Source organism: Tympanuchus pallidicinctus, unplaced genomic scaffold (genome assembly GCF_026119805.1).
Source record: "Tympanuchus pallidicinctus isolate F22 unplaced genomic scaffold, pur_lepc_1.0 scaffold6, whole genome shotgun sequence".
NCBI classification, from domain to species: Eukaryota; Metazoa; Chordata; class Aves; order Galliformes; family Phasianidae; genus Tympanuchus; species Tympanuchus pallidicinctus.
In genome coordinates, this window is record NW_026294780.1 from 1,014,029 (window position 1) to 1,034,707 (window position 20,679).

At 46.8% G+C, this 20,679-nt stretch overlaps 2 protein-coding genes across 2 annotated transcripts in view; one reads left to right on the top strand and one right to left on the bottom strand.

Annotated features, from left to right (window-relative positions):
• Positions 1 to 405: 405 nt before the first annotated feature.
• Positions 406 to 5,265, bottom strand: LOC128071753 (guanine nucleotide-binding protein G(s) subunit alpha isoforms XLas-like). The gene is made up of 3 exons (XM_052664777.1): positions 4,078 to 5,265; positions 1,594 to 1,641; positions 406 to 1,507 (listed from the first exon to the last, which is right to left on the bottom strand). The coding sequence occupies exons 1-2, from the start codon at positions 5,263 to 5,265 to the stop codon at positions 1,633 to 1,635; spliced, it is 1,197 nt and encodes a 398-aa protein (XP_052520737.1). The 3' UTR covers positions 406 to 1,507; positions 1,594 to 1,632.
• A 4,811-nt stretch (positions 5,266 to 10,076) lies between these two features.
• The window catches only part of ARHGAP6 (Rho GTPase activating protein 6), a 298,937-nt gene continuing 288,334 nt past the window's right edge, over positions 10,077 to 20,679 (top strand). The window contains exon 1 of the mRNA XM_052664671.1: positions 10,077 to 10,279. The gene's annotated coding sequence lies outside the window, so the exon portion shown is untranslated. The remainder of the gene's footprint in view (positions 10,280 to 20,679) is intronic.

The following is a 20,679-nucleotide window of genomic DNA, read 5'->3' on the forward strand; positions in this document are numbered from 1 at the left end:
TTTTATAGCTTGTAACTACATTTGCAAAACTGTTCTACATTCTGTTCTACTAAATGCTAGCATCAGGCTGCACTGGATCACAATCCCATTTCAGAGACCACTTGAAATACTGGTGTTTCAATACTGCAGATTGTCAGACAGATCCAGGCCTGTTATCTCACCAAATGGCAAACATAAATAAGCTATGACAACTACAGTTACAACCTTCAAATATCAAAATATTGAAAGTTAATTTCAAAGGCTGATTTTTGTTCCAGACAACAGTTATGGCTCTGGTTTGCTTTCCTAATTGAAAATCACAAATTCTGTAAAAGCTCAGAGGTCATGGAAAAAAGTGATTCCAGAATGGGAAGTGACAATGCAAGGGAGAGGGGAAAAAAACAAAGACTAAGATCAAGAACAGTATTTATATATATAAAAATTTATTTAGGTGAAGTCACAAACATTTTTTTTTTTTAATCGATTTACAAACACTTCATGTTAAGCATATTATTGAAACTATCAAGAGAGTTAAAGGAGAGCAGATAACGGCAGTTGGTTGTTTGTTTTTTTTCCTGAAACAACTAAAGGCATACCCTTACCATCAAGCGCGTTACTGGATCATAGTATTACCTTGATCATACTCCCTAGTATGCAAGGGGAAAGGAAAAGAGAACAAAATACAGAGATGTAAAACAATTAAACCATGAACCAATGAATGATTTTCATGAACACCAGATCACAAAAGTTTGGTCTGATGTTCAAGATGCTAACTATTCTATGAGGATAAAACAAGAGCAATAATTTAGGTCAGCTATTAAATCTGTTCAAGAATTTTGCAATGCATAAGTGGGCTATCAATTACTTCTGGTAATGACAGGAATGGCTAAAGAATTTTCTTCAGAGAAGAATGAAGAGGTGGTACTGAGCCTCACAGAATAATTCTGTCAACAACCTGAGTTATAGCAAATGTAGGATACTGTGTTAAGTCAAATATACATTTATGTTGCAGATACTGTCAATGAAAAAGTAAAATTAACAGGTGTAACAAGACAAGTTAGGATTTATTTTTTAAGCAAATATAGTACACAGATTTTTTTTTTTTTTTTTTTTTTTTTTTTTGAAGTGTCCAGTCGTGATCTGCAAAGATCCAGGATTGCACACAAGTTTGCTCAAATGAGAAGGGTTAATCTGCGCATTAAATTGGCTTATACTCTCAAAGTAGTATTTTAGGGCAGGGCTCTCCTCCGGGAGACTGTTCCTGACCTCATTCAATCAATGTTCAATTTATTCACTTTCCTGAATCTTTGCCCTCTTTGGATAGTCTGTGACAAGTGCTGCGCTGCAGGAATTCCTGTTTTCCAGCAAACTGGCTTGCTCTGCAGGTTTGTAGTCCATTGTTACAATTGCTGATTGGGTAAAATGAATTTCCTACGTCTTCTCTAGCACAGCTTGCAACGCAACAGAAGCAGAGGTAAAAGAATGCACTAGAATACCAGAGCTCCACTTAAACACCAACGGAGTCAGGCTGTTGGCACCAATAAGAAATTTTGTATTTAACAAATCTGTAAATATTTAAAAACCAAAGTTAGTCAGTTTTATATATAAACTCACCCACTTATTCTGCCTGCCATTCCAACTGGCCTTCTGCTTTCACGGAGTCTGAAATTAAAAAAAAATAAACTGAGAATTGTCCAAAGATAATCCAAACACAGATTTGTAGGAATGAATCTCGGCTATCCTACAACACACGTGCCAATCACTGCTTTTAAACAAAAACTAGGGTTTCTCATTTTACCAGATGCAAAGCAAAGTTACAGCTCTCTACTCACTCTCCAGAAATAACAACTGGCCTCAAATACATCCTTTCATTTTTGTTGACGTTATTTTTACTGGTTGACCTTCTGCCGAACTGCAAAACTGGAGAGATACAGACACTGCAACAAGCTGAAACGTAAGGAGCGGAGCGTCCTGCTGAATGGGAAGGTGAAACTGAATCTGGCTGCCTAACGCTAACCTTTGAAGCCATGAAAACAAAATCAATTCAAGCAATCTTGAAGAAAAGGTCTCTGTAAAACATTTTCCCTTCTTCTTGACAGGATGAAGGTAGAAGATTCCGGTCAAAGTCTATTCACTACAAAAGCCTATTCTCTCACATTTAAATTAGAGAACACTCTTGCCCAAACATAAAGTCACAGCCTTTTATTCCTTTCAAGCAGTTACACAACACAGAGCTCGCAAGGAGCTGTGTGTGGGCGAGGGGGAAACCCATAGGTCACCTGGCGTTTCCCTGCTGCTGCTGCGCCAGTAACAAGCTCAACCTTTTTTCCACGTCTACATTTAACAGCTGTTCAGACAATTGTTTCAGTTAAGGACTTGTTTAAAAAAAAGTTACAAAATACCCTGTGCTACCAATTAAAAACTGCTCTAACAATGGAGAAGTAGTTGAACCCACAATGAACAGCAGCTACACAGGTTTTACTTTTACTTTCCATTATGGGACTATAGCACTGTAGTTTTTACATTCAAGCCGATCTTTAAGCCAAATGGTGTTGTTTTATAAACAAGGTAGCTAAAATAAACAAGCTTGATTCTAATTCACATAGCTTCCAGCATCTTCTCTAGATGCAAATAAAGTCAATGACAACACTGAAATTAATTGGAAAATTTCCACAAAATCAAAGGAGATGGAGAATATCTGGTGCCCAGCAGCAACAGCCTGGAGCTCTGCACTGACAGAACAGCTATTGTGAGAGTTACGGTCTAGTTAACATTATGAACTGAAGATCCCGTACAGGACAAGATGAAATACAAGAGGTGTTTTCCATCTGGTGCTCACATATTATCAGTAGTAAAATAAAAACTGAGCTGCTGTTTTCAAGAATGGAGACATCCAAACAAAGATAACAGAACAAGTTATGTAATCTGGAATACCAAACACAGACAGCACCTAGGCCATACGGCTGGCATTGGGATCTATTACAGCATTCATTAAATGGTGTTAGTTTCCATTCCTTTCCCTGCAGGTTGGCCCAAGATGTTGCTAGGTGGAGAAGTGAAGAGTTGGTGCAATGCACTGAACACTTGTGGACATCCTGAAAAACACTGTCCCTTTCCAGATGAGACTATTTTAACCACTGCTGAGTATCCTACGGTATCTGTTGAGCAAAATCCTTCCTATGGGCCTAAAAAAAGTTTAGAAATAAATATGAATAATCTAACAGAATCCTTCAACCATCATTCAACTGGTACGAAACTCCAACATTCTACTCCAGTGTATGCCACACAGTGGATCTGACAGATTCCAGCCCCTAGTATTCTGAAAAAAAATCGAAAGCTGCAGTACAACCCCAAATATGGATAGGCAGCACTCTTATACCACTGGCACTTGCTGCCACCACTCAAGTAGTGGAAACAGCGTATTTGCCTGTGTATGTTTGGGGTTATGCCAATTCAGTGACACTTGATGCTTGTAATAAAAGCAAATCCTTGACAAAAACAAAATCCCCCCTGCTTCCCCTAATCACACACATTCCACAAAACAGGCCAGAACTTGTGGACTAAACCTACAGAGGCTGGAACTAAATTACATCTCCAAATCATGGTAAATTTGCAAGCTGCGGCCATTCAAATTGAAGTCCCTCTTCACTGACACCCACGTTTCTGGCCTCCCATGCAGTTTGCAGCTATCACATGCTCCCACAGTAACAGGCCTCTACTCTTTGTCTTAGGTACAATTTTATTGCTGAGAAAGCTTTTTTTTTTTTAAAGACAATTCAAAAAAAAAAAAAAAAAAAAAGGGAACTTTTCTTCTGATGTCCTAAGACAAACACGATTACATCCCAGGGGAGAGAATGACTGTGATTTCCAATTCCTGAGGGGCAGAATGACAGATACTACAGCTATCTGCTGTCAGTCCCTTTTCCCACAGTGCCCACCCCTCCCAGCAGACACAGTCCAACATCTCACAGGCCCAAGCCAAAGCCTTCCATGGGCACAGGGATGGGGAGCAGCTGCCCCGGCTCCCGTTGCCCCTTCTCTGCCCTTCCGAAGGGCACCACAGGGGCCACGGAACCACCCCGCTGCCGGCTCTCACACCTGGTTCTTCTCCTCCTTCTTGGGGCTCTGGGATGAGGATGATGATGAAGGTGGTGGCTGTGCCGGCGGCGCGGCCTGCGGCTCGCTCTCGAAACGATTGTGCCTGCTGAGGAGCGACTTGAGCGGGGCCATCCACTTCATCCACAGGTCCAGGTCGACGTCGCCCCACGGCAGGTTGGGGTCTTTGGCAGCCCGCCGCCGGAAGTCCTCGTCATAGTTCATCCACGAGGTGCCCCCGTAGGTGGCGTGCAGCTTACGGATGGTGTCCAGGTACTTGAACATGGCCCCGCAGCGCGCCGGGTGCTTCTCGCACACCACGCTGGCGTACACCAGAAAGGCCGACACCCACTGGTCCAGCGTGTCCCCCGGGTGCGGGCCGTGCTCGGGGGTCAGCTCTGTGTGGAGCAAGGAAAAGAGGTCAATGAACTCCCCCCGCCAGATGCGCTCCTTGGTGGCCTTGGCCAGCTGGTAGCCCAAGGGCCGCCGCAGCCCCACGTAGGGGGTGGCCGCCGCTTCCGCCGTGGGGGGCGCGGGCGCGGGCGCCGCAGCTGGCGCCGCAGCTGGCGCCGCTGCCGCTGCCGCCGCCGCCTCTCCCTGCCCCGCCGCCGCGGCCGACGCCGACACCGCCGCCGACGCCGCCGGGTCCCCGGCCGCGCTGTTCGCCACCGCCGCCGCCGCCGCCGCCTCGGCGCAGGGGCTGGCCGCCGCCGCCGCCGCCCCCAGCGCGGCCTGCCGCTCCAACCAGCGCGGGTTCACGTAGACGGTCCGCAGGCGCGGCGCGGCCCCGGCCGCCGCCGCCGCCGCCGCAGCCCGCGCCGCTCCCTCGGCGCCCGGCTGCAGGCGCAGCACGGCCAGGGCGGCGGGCGCGCAGGCGGGCAGGTCGCTGCCGTCCCGCCGCGGGGCCGGCTGGGCCGCCGCCGGCACCTGGAGCAGCGCGGGCGCCGCCCAGGGCGGGGAGCCGCCCCTAGGCCCGGCCGCCGCCGCCAGCGCCTCTAGGCCCGGGAGGCCGAGCCGCGAGCCGGGCGCCACGGCGCCGAGCACCCATCGGGTCTCGGCCACCGCGCTGCGGTCCCGGGGGCTCCGAGACCTCCCCTCCTCCCGACGCCCGGCGAGCGCCGTCCCCAACGTCAGGGGGGCCGCGGTTCCGGCCCGGCGCCGACGGCGGCTCCGCCGCCTCCCACGTGGCATCGGCGCGGCGGCTCGGGGCAGCGCGCGCGGCGGGGGGCGGGGGCTGCGGGCCGCGGGCGGCGCGGGGCGGGGCGGGGCGGCGCGGGGCGGGGCGGGGCCGGGGCCGAGGCCCGGGTTTGGGCCGCGGCAGGCCGGACGCTTCTTCTGTCCGCGCCTTCGCCGGCAGCGAGTTTGGCGGGGCTCCTCGCGGTGCGGCCCGCGCCTCACGGCCATCCCGGCGTAGGCTCCGGCCTGCACTGCCGGCCGCAACGCGGCATCACGCGGCTCGGTAGCTCCGGTGTAGCTCGCCTGCCGACATCGGCAGTCAGATCCCCGTCGAACGGCCGGGAGGCGTTACGGCTGTTTGGGACGTATGTCCAGAGCCCTTGTCCTGGGCGTTTGTAGCGGGTTTATGTTATGCGGCGTTTAGGTGATGGGTGCGCGGAAAATCACAGAGAACTCGTGAAGTGTGTAACTGTGTAGATAGTTTGTAGGACACTCCAAAATAATGCCTCTTATTTGTTACCATGGAAACCACAACTGATACAAAGAGCACAATATCGCTATTTCCTAGAGCAACCTCTATGCTACAAAGCACTAGTTTTCAGCCCAGTCACCATCATTAGCTATGCATTTTCAGCAGCAAAGAACAGGAGCATACATGCCACTCTCTCTTTACTGGAGCTGACTTACTGTTGCCTCTGCTGCCAACCCTCACTGTGCTCGCACCCAGTGTTTGGGCTCCACAAACGAACAGCAAGTGTCAATGAGTGTCAACTGGGTCCCATTTTTTCTGCTTGGAGGAATTCAGATCCACATCTTAGCTGATCCAGTGGTTGGCAAACCTGCCCATTGCAGGCAGGTTGGAACTGGATGATCTTTAAGGTCCTCTGCAATCTAACCCATTCTATCATTCTATGATTTATCTGCACTTCCATATCAGACTGCTCCCCTGTCACACGTCAGCAATATGTAATGGGATATCGATGGGAAGGGTCAGCCTCTACAGTCATGCCACCAACATCCGCCTCTGATATTGTGGGCCACTGTGGTAAAAGCAGAGGCATTATGTTTGGAGCAGCCCTTGTTGTTATCCTATAGCAACTGTGGGGGTAACCACAGGCCATGCCTCTTCCAGGCCTAAACTACTGCTGCCCTATGGGTTCTCCATGGCTACATGGGGAGATCTGCTCCATGCAGTGCCTGTGGGCTGTAGGGGGACAGCCTGCTCCTCCACGGGCCTCTCCTGGGCTGCAGGGAGCTGCTGCTCTGTGCCTGGAGCACCTCCTGCTCTCCTGCTGCACTAACCTTGGTGCCTATGGTATTGTTCCTCTCATTTACTCACTTCTCTGAGAAGCACTGAAGATGTCTCAGTGACTGACCTGCACCGTCCTACACCAGGTAAGAAACAGACAAACATGATGAGTTCATGGGAAAACACATTCTAGTCATGTCAAATCATTTGTGTTGTTGGCATGGCGGCATGGCACAATCATATACATCTCACCAAGCTCACTGGCAAAACAGTGGCCTCTGTAGAAATAGGATGATGCCATTGCAATGGTTGGTCACTGTCCTTGCAAACATCAAACACCATGCGGGCCAAAACTGTTCACAGAGTGCTGGTTTCTTCTGTGTTCTTAAATCATACATCTATTCTTTATCTGCTTCTGCAGACACTTTTGGAGTACTCTCCTGTGGAGAAGTAGCTTTGAACGCTATGCTCAAGTGCCTGTAAATCAATTCCATGGTCATATAGACAAAGATTCTGTAAATAACAGCTCTTCTGTCTTCACTAGAAAAGTAGAGAAGCTTTCAAAGAGCTGAAGATTTGTCTTTTTGCCCAAATATCAAATTCTAGGAATTCAAATGTATGGAATTCTCTTGTAAGAAAAAAAGTAAGGTTGGAAGGTTGGCTTCACTTTATTTATTTATTTATTTATTTATTTATTTTCTAATTATTTTTGAAGAATTAATAAAAGCAGAAAAATGCTCTCATTTTTTCTAACCCACTTTATTGTCAGAGATTTTGTTCAGAAGTCTGAATAAAATGCAGCTTGTTAATTCTTGATATGAATACATTCACATGTTGATAAGCGATTATTTAAAAAATGCCATCAAAACAGGCTTGATTGGAATGAAGTTTTATGTAGTTTGATTTTAAATCCTGTCCAGTATCTCCTTCTAATTCCAGTGACTGTTAAAAGTAACAGTAACTCGGTGATTTCTCTAAAACTTGCCCCCGCAGCAATGTTGCTGTTAATACAGGTAATAGAAATCTATACCAAATCTCTGCAAAAAAATTTTAAGGGTATGGTTTTCATAGCTTCGTGTTTAGTCAAAAGCCACATTGTCATTTAATTTTAAAGGGGTTGTGTGAGGTCTCTTGTCCAACTTCCTGCTTTAAAAAGGGTCACAATTAAAGTAAGAAGAGATTTCTCAGTGCCTCGTCCAGGTGGGTCTCAGAAACCTTCAGTGATAGGAATCCCACAGTCTCTCAAGGCAACCAGTGCTTAATAACCCTCAGTGAATTTTTTTTCCCCCATAGATCCAGTCCTATCCCAGTTTATGACTGCTGTCTGTCATCTCCTCTCTCTGCTCTCCAGTACAGAGCCTCTCCACTTTCTCTATAACCCCCTTGTAAATACTGGAAGGCTGCTGTCAGGCTTCCCTTCCCCAGGCTGAGAAAGCCCAGATTTCCAGTGTTCCATCTCCCAGCTGTCCTGATAGCCCTCCACGGGATCTGCTGAATTTTATCAGTGTTCTTTGTATTAGGAGCACTCAAACTGAATACATTATTCCAGACAATTCCTGATTGAAGTCTTCACGACACAGCCCTCATTTATTTTTCAACTGTCTTGGAAATCTCGAGAGGTCTGAGTTATCTGGACTCTGGCAAATGTCTCCTCTTCCAAGAACAGTAAGAAAGAAGCTCCTGGTAATCACAGGCCTGCAATTCTCACTTCAGTGCCTGGCAAAATTACTGAGAAAGTTGAAAAACATCTGAAGGACAGTGCAGTCATTGGTCACACTCAACATGGATTCATGAGGGGAAGGTCCTATTTAACCAACTTAATCTCCTTTTACAACAAGGTCACCCCATCTAGTTAACCAAGGGAAGCCAGTTAATGTAATGTTTTTGGACTTCAGCAAAGCTCTCAATACTGTAAGTACATAAAACAAAGGGGAGAGGTCATTTTCAAGAAAGAAAAAAAAGAAGAAAAAAAACCCAACCAACAGCACATTTGGAAATATCAATAAAACCAGAATGCTTCCCTTTGAAGGTGGATGGGCCAGCACACCGCTGATGCTGCTGAGCTTGAAATAAAACCACGAAGCGGTCTGCTCCCTCTATCGATGAAAGCAGGAATTGTTGCCACTGCGCTCTTCTCGCGCAGCTCCGGGACGCCCGGGAGGACACCGCAGCCTTGACCTGGGGTTGAAGGGGACTGAAGGGGGAAATAACTTGGATATGTGCTCAAGGGATTTTTTCAAGCTAGTTTTTTTTTGGGGGAGGGGGGTTGTGGAGATGGTGGTTTCTCAGGTAAATGGAAGGAAGGATGCTTAAGCCCAGCGGCCCAGGGACCGCTTCCTGCACTGCTGGGTAGGGGGGCGGGAAGGGAGGAGAGAAAAGGGGGGGAAAGGAGGGGGGTGCAGATGACCTTTGATTGAACACATTTTTGCACACATCTTCACATTTTTGGCTTTCTTAAGTTTCTTCCTTTCTCCCATTAAAAGTTTCCTTGTCTGTGCTTGGAGAGAGAGTAGGGAAAGTCTCTACAGAGGACAAGACAGGTTTATTTATTCTGAAGAGGCTTAGCTTCATTCACTGCTTTTCACTGCTGCTGTGATCTCTCTGGCAGAAGGGTTACGGGGTTGGGGTTACCGGTGCTGCTGGGGCACTGACATCCACACAGCTCTGTGTTGCTCTGTGCAGGCTGTCAGACGGACGTGGCACAGTGTGCACTCAAGCAGGTGCTTGTAGGGGTCAGATAAATGAGAGCAATGTGGCACAGGATGGGAGGCGAGGGCCTGAATGTCTGCGCGGGTCGGGACCGACGGCGGATCAGCAGCCCTCCAGGCGCACACCGCTCCCGGGGTCTCTGGCTCTCCACCGCGCTCTGCGGGGCTCTCTCGGGAGCGCGAAGGCGGGGAGCAACCCGGGAGCCGCCGCCCCGATGTGGACTCCCCGGGACGGGACCCCGCGCCGGGCGGGACCCGAGAGGCGGCGAGCGGTCCAGAGCGCGTCGCGGCCGCGGGGGGAGTGACTCTGGCGGGCAGCGGCGGGCTGAGATAAAGGCTCCGGGGCTGCCTCCTTCCCACCCCTTTTCTCTCGTAACTTTTTTTTTTTTTTTTTTTTTTTTTTGCTCCCTCCTCTCCCAGCAAAGGGACCGCGGCTGCGGCGGCAGCCCCGGAGCAGCCCAGGCGCGAACGCCGCCGCCATGAGCCCGCCGCCGCCGCCGTCGGACCGCGCCGCCGGGGGCTGAGCGCGGACCCGGGGCTCCCGGGACCCCCGCCCGTCCCCGCCGCGTCCGGGGCAGCGGCCGCCGCGATGTCGGCGCAGAGCCTGCTGAGCAGCGTCTTCTCCTGCTCCTCCCCGGCCGCGGCCGCCCCCGCCGCCGCCAAGAGCCTCTCGAAGCGGAGGCTCCGCCAGACGCGCAGCCTCGACCCCGCCATCATCGGCGGTGGCCGGGAGGAGGGCGAGGGCGCGGGCCGGGTGCCCCGGGCGAGGGCCGCCGGCAGCCCCCCGTGGGAGCCCCGCGCCCCCCGGGGCTCCTCCGCCTCCACGCCCAGCTCCCCCCTGGAACGCTCGCCGCCGGGCATCGCGCTTTTCGACGGCGGCAGCCCCCGCGGCAAGCGCAGCCCCGGCCGCGAACCGCCCTTCCTGCCGCGCGCTCCCTCGGCCTCGGCGCTCAGCGGCCCCGCCGCCGCCAACAGCATCTTCTCGTCGCCCCGCCGCTGGCTGCAGCAACGCAAGGGACAGCCCTCGCCACCCGGCTCGCGCCCCGCCGCCTACTTCGTGCGCAAGTCCGAGGTAGGCCCGCCCCGCCGCGACCCCCGCCCGCCCCGCGGGGCCGCCCCACACGCGTCCGCCCCGCGCGAGTCCGCGGCGCCGTCGGGGTTGCAGCGGCGAGCGGTGTGTTTGGAGCGCCCTCCGTAAGCTTCGTGCGATCCCGTCCTGGCTTCGCACCTCTTGGAAAGATAGAGGAGTTCCTTTGAAAGCCCTGCTTTATTTGATGCCTCGCGTGTGTCAAGAACCGCGCGAGGAGCGATCGCATTCCGAGACAAACCCAGCTGAGCGATGCAAATATCGACTCCTTTCACTTGGGTGATTTCAGCACTGGGCTGCCGACGTGGTGCCGTAGGCACAGATACATTCAAGGAACACAGCACTGCTTCTCGATAGCTTTGCTTTGCGTGGTGAGCAGTGGGCGATGGCGTGAGGTGCTTGCAAGGCTAAGGTGCCCAGGTACCCCATAGGGCTGGGCAAGGGTCATCAAGAAGCGTCAACAGTATGAACTTTCCTGTGTGGAATTTCCTGAATCCAAAATGTTTGAACACAATCTCAAAGGGTGCGAGCAGTTCTCTCTTCCTGCTTCCATGCAAAGATGTCACGTGCCAACCTGAAAGGAGGTTGTACCTGGGTCTCTTTTCTCAAGTAACAGCAATAGGATGAGAGGGAATAGACTCAAGTTGTGCCAGAGTAGCTTCAGGTTGGACATCAGGAAACATTTCTTCACAGAAAGAGCAGTGAGGCAGTGGCACAGGCTGCCCAGGGAGGTGGTGGTGTCACCGTCTGTGGAGGTGTTCGGGAACTGTGTGGATGTGGCACTGAGGGATGTGGTTTGTGGGCATGGTGTGATGGGATGATGGCTGGACGAGATTACCTTAATGATCTTTTCCAACCTTAGAGATCCCAGAGTGATTGTGTTTAATCACAGCATGATTTGTAGCTGCATCTGTAGCTGCTTGGGAAGGTGTTTCCTTGAACCCAGCTGAGTATTCTTCATCCCGTAACAAGTGGAGGTTTACACTAATAGAGTGTGATCTTATATTTTGAAAGTATCCTTTATACAACCAAAGCAAGGTGTTTGCAGTAATTGATAGCTCTGTGTAAGTGCAATGTAAAAAATTGATCAGCTCTAAGTTAGAAGAAAAATGCACAGAATTCCACTGCAGGAGAGCGGCTTTGAGCTGAGTGCTGCAAGGAGTGGTGAGTGCCAATGTTTGTGACCTGTCTGTGGGCCTTCAGTGAAGCAGCATTGTCACACAGTGTTACTGCTGTCACCATCACAGCAGTGTCCTCTCAGGACCTGTTGGGCTTAGGTTTCGATTTGTTACTCAAATATTAACTAAGCTGTAACTCTCGGTGATAACAGGTAAAAATGACTTCAATCTGTATGCTAAAGAGAAATTTCACCAAAATATTTCTGATTGCTCTCTCCCTTCTCATTGTTAGCATGCATCCTGATGCTGGGCATTCATTCTGGTGTTGCCATAAAATAGCATTGTTCTTAAAGGATTTAGCTGATTACTCCTCTGCAGACTTCACTGAAAAGGAGATGTGCAGCTTTTAGGAACTAAACAGTTCTCTATTTGTGGGGCTTCACCCTTGCTATGGCAAAACAATGCCTCCTGTTCCTGGTTCTCTTGAACATGGAGATTACAGTTACCAGTGCTCTCAGTAAATTGTAGGGTAAAGCTGCAGGGGATTTTTATCAGGAGAAGAGCATTTATCCTCAATTCCCATCAGATTTCAGCTGTACTTTTAAGACATTTTCCTTGAGGAAAATATCTTCTTTTGCTTACAAAATTAAATCTATTACAGTTATTATGTTTTCATTCATTAAATGTTTTATAAGGTTAAGTGACTGTTTAAGCATACTAGATATCATGGAAAAACGTGATAAAAATATGGACAGTTACCTTATGGCTTTGCTTCTGCAAACACATGATCACATATGGATGCTCAGCCATGCATGCAGCATTGTACAAGTGAAGGATGCAGTGTTTCACAGCTCTTCCTGTGTGAGAAGCCCAGCGGAGCTCAGCAGCAGTAGCTCCGTGTGGAGGCTCATTCAGCCTTCTGCCTATTTTTCTGTCCTGAGGACAGGAAAGGAAAATGATAGCTAATGATATGAATGTAACTCAGCAATGTCTTGCTGACCAGGTGAGCCCCTGTGTCTCCCAGCTGATGGCATGGGTCAAAGCTACCTACCTGCAAAGTTAGCTTAACAGCACAAGTTTGAGTTACTACGTAACTTCTGGTTGGGTCTTATGGAGTGGTAATTTAAAGCATGGTAGTAGGTCACTTATAGGTCACTTATAGGTCACATAACCAGTTTCAGCTAATAGACGCTTTGGGAGGTCAGCTCCCTTAAATCCACTCATTATTTTCAGAATGAAAGTTTAAATCCATTGGGAAGGCCAACTCAGGCTCCCTCTTTGCATATCTCCTCTCTTGCCAAAATTTCCCCCTGAGCATCATATTTGTCCTTGGAGAGGAATCACATGGAATAAATTAAATCGTTATCAGCACTAGCTGATCTGTTTGCCATTATAGTCTCTGAGGTGATATGTAGCTGGTTAAAGGAGAGCTCAGTGTCAATTCCATGTACTTAGCCTTAAGCACCTTCAGACCTAATCCAGACATTTTTCTGTAGGGATGGAAGAGGGGTTTGAACTAATCCCTGTGTAGAGCCCTCATTAACTGTCCAGGGGGCAAAATGGGAATCTGGTACATTTAAAGGGATTTTGACACCTTGTTTTATTGGTCTTCCATCAAACATGTGAAACACCGGACAATTCTCCACCCCCAAAATTGGTAACCTGCATTTTTCCCTTTGAGGACAGGCTATTTAGTGAGTTGGGGGGTTTTTGTTTTTTTTAAAGTAAAAGACTTCATCTGCTGATATTGACCACTGAACTGTTTGCTTTGCTTTCTTCCGTAAGACACCCTAAACCACTAGATGCAACAGATTAAATCCAGCCTAAGTCCATCCTGCTCAGTGTTGTCGGAGTTTTACAGCTGCCAAATTTGGCGGGCGGACGTATTGTGGGTCTTGTATGAAGAGGAATGCCATGAGAAGTAACTAAATATATTCAACATTTCTGAGTTGGCAAATGTACTCTTTCCATTCCCAACTAAATTACGTCTGAGGACATTTGGTGAGAATGTGGGAACTGACAGCTAGGACAGACAGAACTGTCACCACGTGTGCGTTGCTTGAGTAATGGGAAAGGAACTTGTGGAAATAATAGAAATTAGTCTGAAAAGTAATCTTGAGCAGCTTCTAAAATACCAACAACTCAGACCGCTGTATTGACTTCATGACGGAGCTGATGCATATGGAGCTGTGCAGGCTGTCCTGTATGATGGGTGCTGCAGCTGAGGCAGCTGCAGGTGGAGAGCTTTGCAGGGGTCACCCTTTACTCTTCTGTGTCATGGTGGTGGTTTCAGCACAGCAGCGTCAAGCATCTGGCTTTGTCCTTCCAGATGTGAGTATGGTGATGAAAACCAGCCCCGAGCAAGCAGGGCTGAATACTTGTTCTGGTGTGGCAGAAACTAGATCGTATCAGTATCAGAGCTGCAAAGTGGATGTGTTAATATGAAAAGGTAGTGAAAATTAAAACTGTAATAACAATACTGCCATATTAAATATGAAGGTGCACCTATTTAATTTTCTGGCTTTGTGATGAGAGCATGAGAATGTTTGGGAACGTGAGGATCACTGGAATTAAGCTGTTCTAAACTGTATATGTTGAACATCCTGGATTCCTCAGGAGTTTGAGTGAACTTTGTAATTGGGTGGTGGAAGACGAGGCCAAATATTCCATCTACCTTTGGAAAATCAGAAGGGTGCAACAGAGAGATAAGGGCAAGATTCAGACCTCATCAGAAGTTGATCCTGATATTCATCATCCAATTTTGCAAAGTCTTGCTCTCTTTCTCTCACTTAAGTCTAACAGAGTACTTACGTGTGTGCCTTACTTTGTATGCATACTAATAGTTGAAACAGAATATCAGGTAGGGAGCAAAGAGTGTAGTTATCTATCACACAGTCATAGGAATTTAATCCAGTTCATTTCTCTTTAAAATTTCCTCTTTATTGTTTTGCACGTGTTTTTAAGTGGTGCCTGTTACAAATAGTTTCAATTATTTTTATTTATTCTTATTCTTCAGGAATATTATATATCTACGGAGATGTATACCCAGGCTTTTTTGCCAAGTTTCAGTTTTTCCAAGGTATTTACAGACTGCCTGTTTAAGGTTCTGTACCTGTTCCACTCTGGCTATTGGCACGGAGCTTCTAGTGCTTGGCGCTCACCACATCATCATGCTGGAATCAGGTGTTGAGTACTACCTGTTCTTGCTTTTGGAGCTATGTATGCCAGGTCTGTGTCACTGGCCCATAAATAGAAACATCAGTTATCCACTCTAAGGCTGTCATCCCTGGGTCATCATTTTCACAGTTCTGGCAGTGGGAATGGCTTGCATGAACTTTCCAAGGCGTGAGACCAGAACTAGATTTTCTGGATCTCCTCAGTTGCTGCTGCTCTCTCTGTATTTTCTCAAAGCAAAGCTTTATGGTATTCCTTCATGAGGACTTTTTGACAGTTTAAGGTCAATGTGAGATTTATGAGCATTGTTCTTAGCAAGGATGTGCAAGAGTGCTCAGTCCTGTGCAGAACCTCTCATTATGCTGTGAGCACTGAGCACCTGATGGGACTTGGATAGATTTTGCTTGCCTCCTTTTTGCCTGCTCATTCATGATTTCTTGTTCCATGCACCCTGATGACCTGCTCAGATTGGCTGTACCTTTTATCCATTTCTCATTGTCCTTGTTACATATATTTTCAGATCAACATTCATGCCAAACAATAAAAGGGAAGATAACATATCTTTTTTGTTTGTTTTCATTACCCAAAATCTGTATTAAAACCTGCTTTAGTGTAGCTCCAGGTATTGTTTGGATTGGCCAAATGTTAATGAGTCTTTACGTTCTCACAAATGTTTTGTCTCATAAATGGGCAAAATGGTTTTCAGCAAAGTGCAGACTATAACACAGACTTCGCTAACAAGTGAAAGATTCAGACTGTATGGAATAAATTGGGAAGGCATGCTGCAAATGCACACACTCATTTTGTATGGTGTGATTAAGACTACTTTTGCACAGTATCATTCTTGTCTAAAGGACTGGCTCCCTGGATTTGATTTTCAATGATATGACTCTACCTCCACTGATCATCTATAATTGACTTTATAAGAAGACTAATAACCTTTCCCTTGCTATTTTCAAGGGGTTTTTTTTTGCTTTTCTTCCACTGCTGCATTACAGCAATATCATTTTTGAGCACAGTCTTCTCCTTTTTTTTTTCTTTTTTTTCTCTAAAGGGTAATTTTAGTTGAGTTGCACCCTGCTGAGAGTAATTTGGTGAGAAACCAGTTGGCAGTACTTTGTTCAGCTTTCATTTGCCTCTCTCTAGAAATCTAAAAATATTCCTCCTACAGGAAATGTACTTCATTCTGTTATGGCTTTTGCTTCCCGTAGGACGTATTACTTTTAATTCATTGAATAAACCTTTCAGAATTGTATTCCCATAAGAATCTAGGCGCAATAGAGTCTCTGGGCAAGTTGTCCAAGAGGTCTCACCATCTTCTCTTAGCAGTGATACAGCTGTTTTTATGTACAGTGACAATAAGCTCAAGAAGAAGCCGACACTTGCATGAAAAGGGAGAACTGGATGCTAAAGAATGCTGTAACTTCTCAAATTTTGTTGTGCTCATCATACATATTGTATTTGTTCTTTTTTAGATTACAAAGAACCCCCTCTCCCCCCACTTCTCTTTTCCCTGCTCTTGATTTTAAAAGGATGCTGAACAATAATTTGGTCTCAATCTCATTACTACAGTTTCTTTTGTAAGTATATATGTGTATAGGAAGGCCAGATCTTTGTAACATCCTGTTTGGAAGTTAGCTGTGGCTGGCTGTTAATTTAGTGTGGATGACGGGGTAGAGGGCTGTTAGTTGAAAGGGGCAGGGAAGGGGAAAACGGAGATTGGCATAGATTACATTTTCACGGTCCAAAATTAGACCCTATCTACTACATCCAAAATGTGAACAATATGTTTGAGTTTTCTTGTGGCTATTTCATAACATTCCTGGTGACAAAATATAGTGTTCCTTTCGCTCACTGCTCCACTACTGTTCCTCAAGCACGTGCTCATGTGTCTAATGACAGCTCTTGTAGCAGCACACATGGGAGTATGGCTTGTATCTTCAGAGGGGGAGAGCTTCTTTGCAAACTACAGTGCAAAGTGGACTGCTCCAGAGAGCAGGTACCAACCCATAGCCAGCTGAGAGAATTAGGCAACAAATTACTTAAGTAAACGCAATTAGAAGCTTTGGTTTTTTGGTTTTTTTTTGTTTTTTTTTTTTCCCTTTAGAAATAATGTGCCTTACTTCTGTATTCATGAAGGGAATGGGATGTAGTTAGCAGTCAACCTGTGTTGAGAGTTTTAAAAAAACTTCAAATAGAATAATGAGTAATAATACATTGCATATTTGAAAAATCTGTGGTACACCCTACACAAGGTAGACTTCTTCCTTCCTTTCTCCACTTGCTGTCTCAGGGCTCCGATAAAGACTTTTTGCTTCTTAAACCTGGCCTTGACAGAGACAGAGTGAATATGACAGATAAGCATGCATTTCTCAGTTGTTGTGAGCTGGATAAGAATGGATCAGAGGAAGACCAGCTAGATAAGTTAGTGAGTGGTGGAGGGTATGTATGTGATGAGGCGAGCGAAAGCCCTTCAGATTGGGCTGAGGGAACAAAAAAAATAACTAGCTGACTGAGAGCGGTGAATTGGCCTGGTGAGCCTGCGTCTGGAGGGCTGGGTGAGGGCTGCATTGTATGACAGAGGTGCTAACATAGGAGGACAAATGTAGGGCCACTGAGATAGAGTGCTTTGTGCACAAGGAAAAAAATATGGAAAAAAAACCTACTCAAGTGCAGGTGATTTGCAGATGTATCTTGATAGAACCACAGCGGAACTTCAGCAGGAACTTGCTACAATTGCAACAGGTAGTGAAGCTTTAGTGGTGAGTTGCTGGGTCAGTTTGCTGCCAGCCCACTTAATCAAGCTTGCTTGCACATTAAGGAGCCCACAGCTTTCGAAGTGTGTAATGGCAGGATAATGTGACACTTGTTCCAATGTGACACTTGTTCCAAGATTGATCTGTCTGCTTTTGTGAGTTATTTTGGATTTTAAAATACTGAATTCTGCAACACACTTTTTTTTTCTACCCTACTTTGCGTTAGCTTAGCATGCTCATGACAGGCCAGATGATGTGCTACCTAAAACATTTCAGTTAAATGCATGTAGTAAAATTATGGTATGGTATCATCCATGCCAATTTAACTTTGCTAACTTTCATTTTGTCATTATCCTGAACACATTATAAAAATAAAAAACTCTGGGGAGAGAATCAGTAGAAGAAGGAAAAAAAAAAACTAAAGAAGGGGAAGTAAATATCCTGCTTAGCTTTGAGCTGGGGATTTCAATGGATTCAAAGGAAAATCAGTGTGGCAGGAGGAGGCTTATGCCTATATTGTCTTCAGCATCTGAACCTGATCCTGACCCAATGGCCAAGGAGCTTATGGTCACAGTTATGTAACTGGGATCAGCCAAAGCTAAACTAAACTGGAGTAGGCAGTTGGGGCCACGCAGACTGGAAAAGGCTGGTACCAAATTGGTTTGCTCAACTAAATGCTTCCATGGTGCTATTAAAAGGACTACGGGGGACAATTTGCTGCTGTTTCCAATGCAGAGGTGGGATTTTCCAAGCTTCTGAAAAATGTTGGTCTACGCCTGTTCTCCTGAATCTTCTCATCTTCTTCTTGGAAAATGATTTTGGTAAGCCTGGGTTGAGCCGGCAGAGGCTTTGTGAGGCTTCTGACACCAAGTATGAAAGTGGGTTGAGAGAAGGATCCTGCCTACAGTAGCATAAAGCCCTAATGGCTTAGAGTTGTAACTTTTTCTGGTTCTTATAGATGCTTTTTTTTCCTAGAATGGGTAAGAAAGTTGAAGGAGAAAAATGGGGACTGTGTGTGATGTCTACATGGCTGAAATAGAAGGAAATAAAGATGAGGAGGAGAACGAAACAGCATAAGAAGTACACAGCTAAGTATGATAACATTCAGGCTAGCAAACAGGTTTACTATGGATGTGCTACTATAGCTGGGAAATGCAGAACTCAGACTGCTGCCAGCCTGCACCTCTCTGTTCTGTCATGTATTTTGCTGGTCCCAGGTGTGCAGTGTAGCTGCTCTGTGCATCACCACTGTGCCTGCCATGCAGCTTGACCCTCTGGGATGGGAGGTGGGTATTCAGTCCTGCCATGTTTGTCCCGGTGGGTTGCTGTGCTGCTTTGCATGCTCTGAGTGGGTCTCACTGTTGTCTGTATAAGTGAGAGCATCAGGAGCTTCTGAATCACTGTGGAAAGTCAACCTTGAGCTCCAAAGTGGTTGAGATTGTTTTCACTCTAGGTACTTTTTATCCTTATTTTTTCCTATACTATTTCTTCCTTCCTACTTTCTGGCATTCAATGTGACATTTAGCTGTATGCCTTTTCTGGGGCTGAAGATAGCAGTCTTAAGATATCACTTGAATTGCAACTGAAAAAAATGAGGGTGCTACAGAGAGTTATATATTCTTGGATTCCTTACTGCTTTCATGAAATGCAATCTTTTGGGTCACTTAATAACCATATTGCTGTGCTAGTATCTGGGTGTTTTAGTTAAAACAGGACCAAAACATTTGTAGAAAAACAGAAGCTCCTCTTATTCTGGATCGAACTCTAACAGATGGACTGGAAGAAGTGGGAAAAGGAGCAATATGGTTGGCAGCATCTGGGGCAAATACAAACAAAGCCAGAAGGGATGAATTAGCTGTGATGCTCACAAGGAGAGCAGGAAAGATTTGTGTGGAAGACAGATACAGAGGATGCTACAGAGAGGCATTCTTGTTGGTCCCTCTTGAGAGAAAATCCAGAGTTAGGGAAGATACAGCAGAAAGGCAAGAAGTTTGATTGGTGTTTTCCTTGGAGCCAGTGATAAAGTACTGGGGAGCAAGAGATCTTCCTCCAGGACTGAGAGTGTACAGCAGAAGCAATAGCTGAGCCCTGTTGAGGGCACAGAACAAGCAACTTGTGGGGAATATATTGGGACTTCTCACCCAAGTCCAGAGACTATTATTCTAATTTATTTTATAGCCCTACCTTTGTAAGCAGAGAGTGTGAAAAACAGTGCTGGGAAGGATAGAAAAGATTTGGGAAGGATGGGTTAGGATGGCTGGAAGATCTTGTGGATGCTGAGCTTAGGTGGATGTGCAGCCAAGGGAGCTGTTGTACTGATGCACTGTGCTTGGGTTGAAAGCATCATATATGTTGTGGGACAAGGGGCTTGTGTTGCTGTGGCTTGTTTTGTTTGCAGTGATTATTTTGTGTGGTGGTGGAGTGTCCTTATTTGCTTTACAAGCCATAATGAAGCTTAGTTTTGAACACATTTGTGAGCCACATCTCTATGTGATTGCATGTTCTGTAAGCGGTAGTTGCCCAGGAGAGCTGCATCGCATGTAGCTGATGGGAGAATGGGGGAACACACAGTGTACAGCTCTCAACAGTAAGTCAACATTTTATTGTCCATCTCTTTCTTTCTTCTGCCAGGAAACATCTCCTTGCTACAAGAGATGGCTTCCTGAGAATGGAGTACTCTAAAGCAGAGTGGGTAGAATCCGTAGTGGGCACAGCTGAGGCTCCTCAGACATGTTTGAATTCTCTGTGTGGTGACTCAGTGGAATGTTGCTTTGTATTCCAGCACAGGAACTGTACAGTGGCGTATGCCACTGCACCACTGACCACACCAAACAATTCAGGCGGTGTGAGGTGCCCCCAGTACCACTTCCTGAATAGTTTCCCAAGCAAGGTCACCTCCCTTCTGCAGAGAACTGGAGGGATGGGTGATTTATGCCTTCTTTGTTCAACTGGCACAACATCAATGTGTAGAGAAGGATCTAACACGCTGAACTTGAATTATTTTTTCCCATGCTTTGTATTAGGACAACTCTGGAAATACTCTGTTTCTGGCTTTGCTTTTGTTCTTCCTGGCTTTTTAGGGAATATTTGAATAAAGGGAGTTGAGGTTGTTCTCATGACCACTGAGATAGAACTGAATTTTCCCAGCTTAGAAAAGGAGCAGCTACAGATCTTTCTGCAGAGACTAATAAAACTTTGGTCTTTTTCCTTCTTCCCTCTTGTTACAAACTGGGGATACATCCACCTCTGCAAGCATATATGCTTTATTTACAGTGTGCCTAGCTTATGCTTTCTCTTTCCCCTGAAGAGTAGCAGGAGGCCTGTGATTTCTCGCTCC

Coding starts and splice junctions, on each gene's coding strand:
- LOC128071753 (XM_052664777.1), bottom strand. CDS start 5,265: ATGCCACGTGGGAGGCGGCGGAGCCGCCGTCGGCGCCGGGCCGGAACC.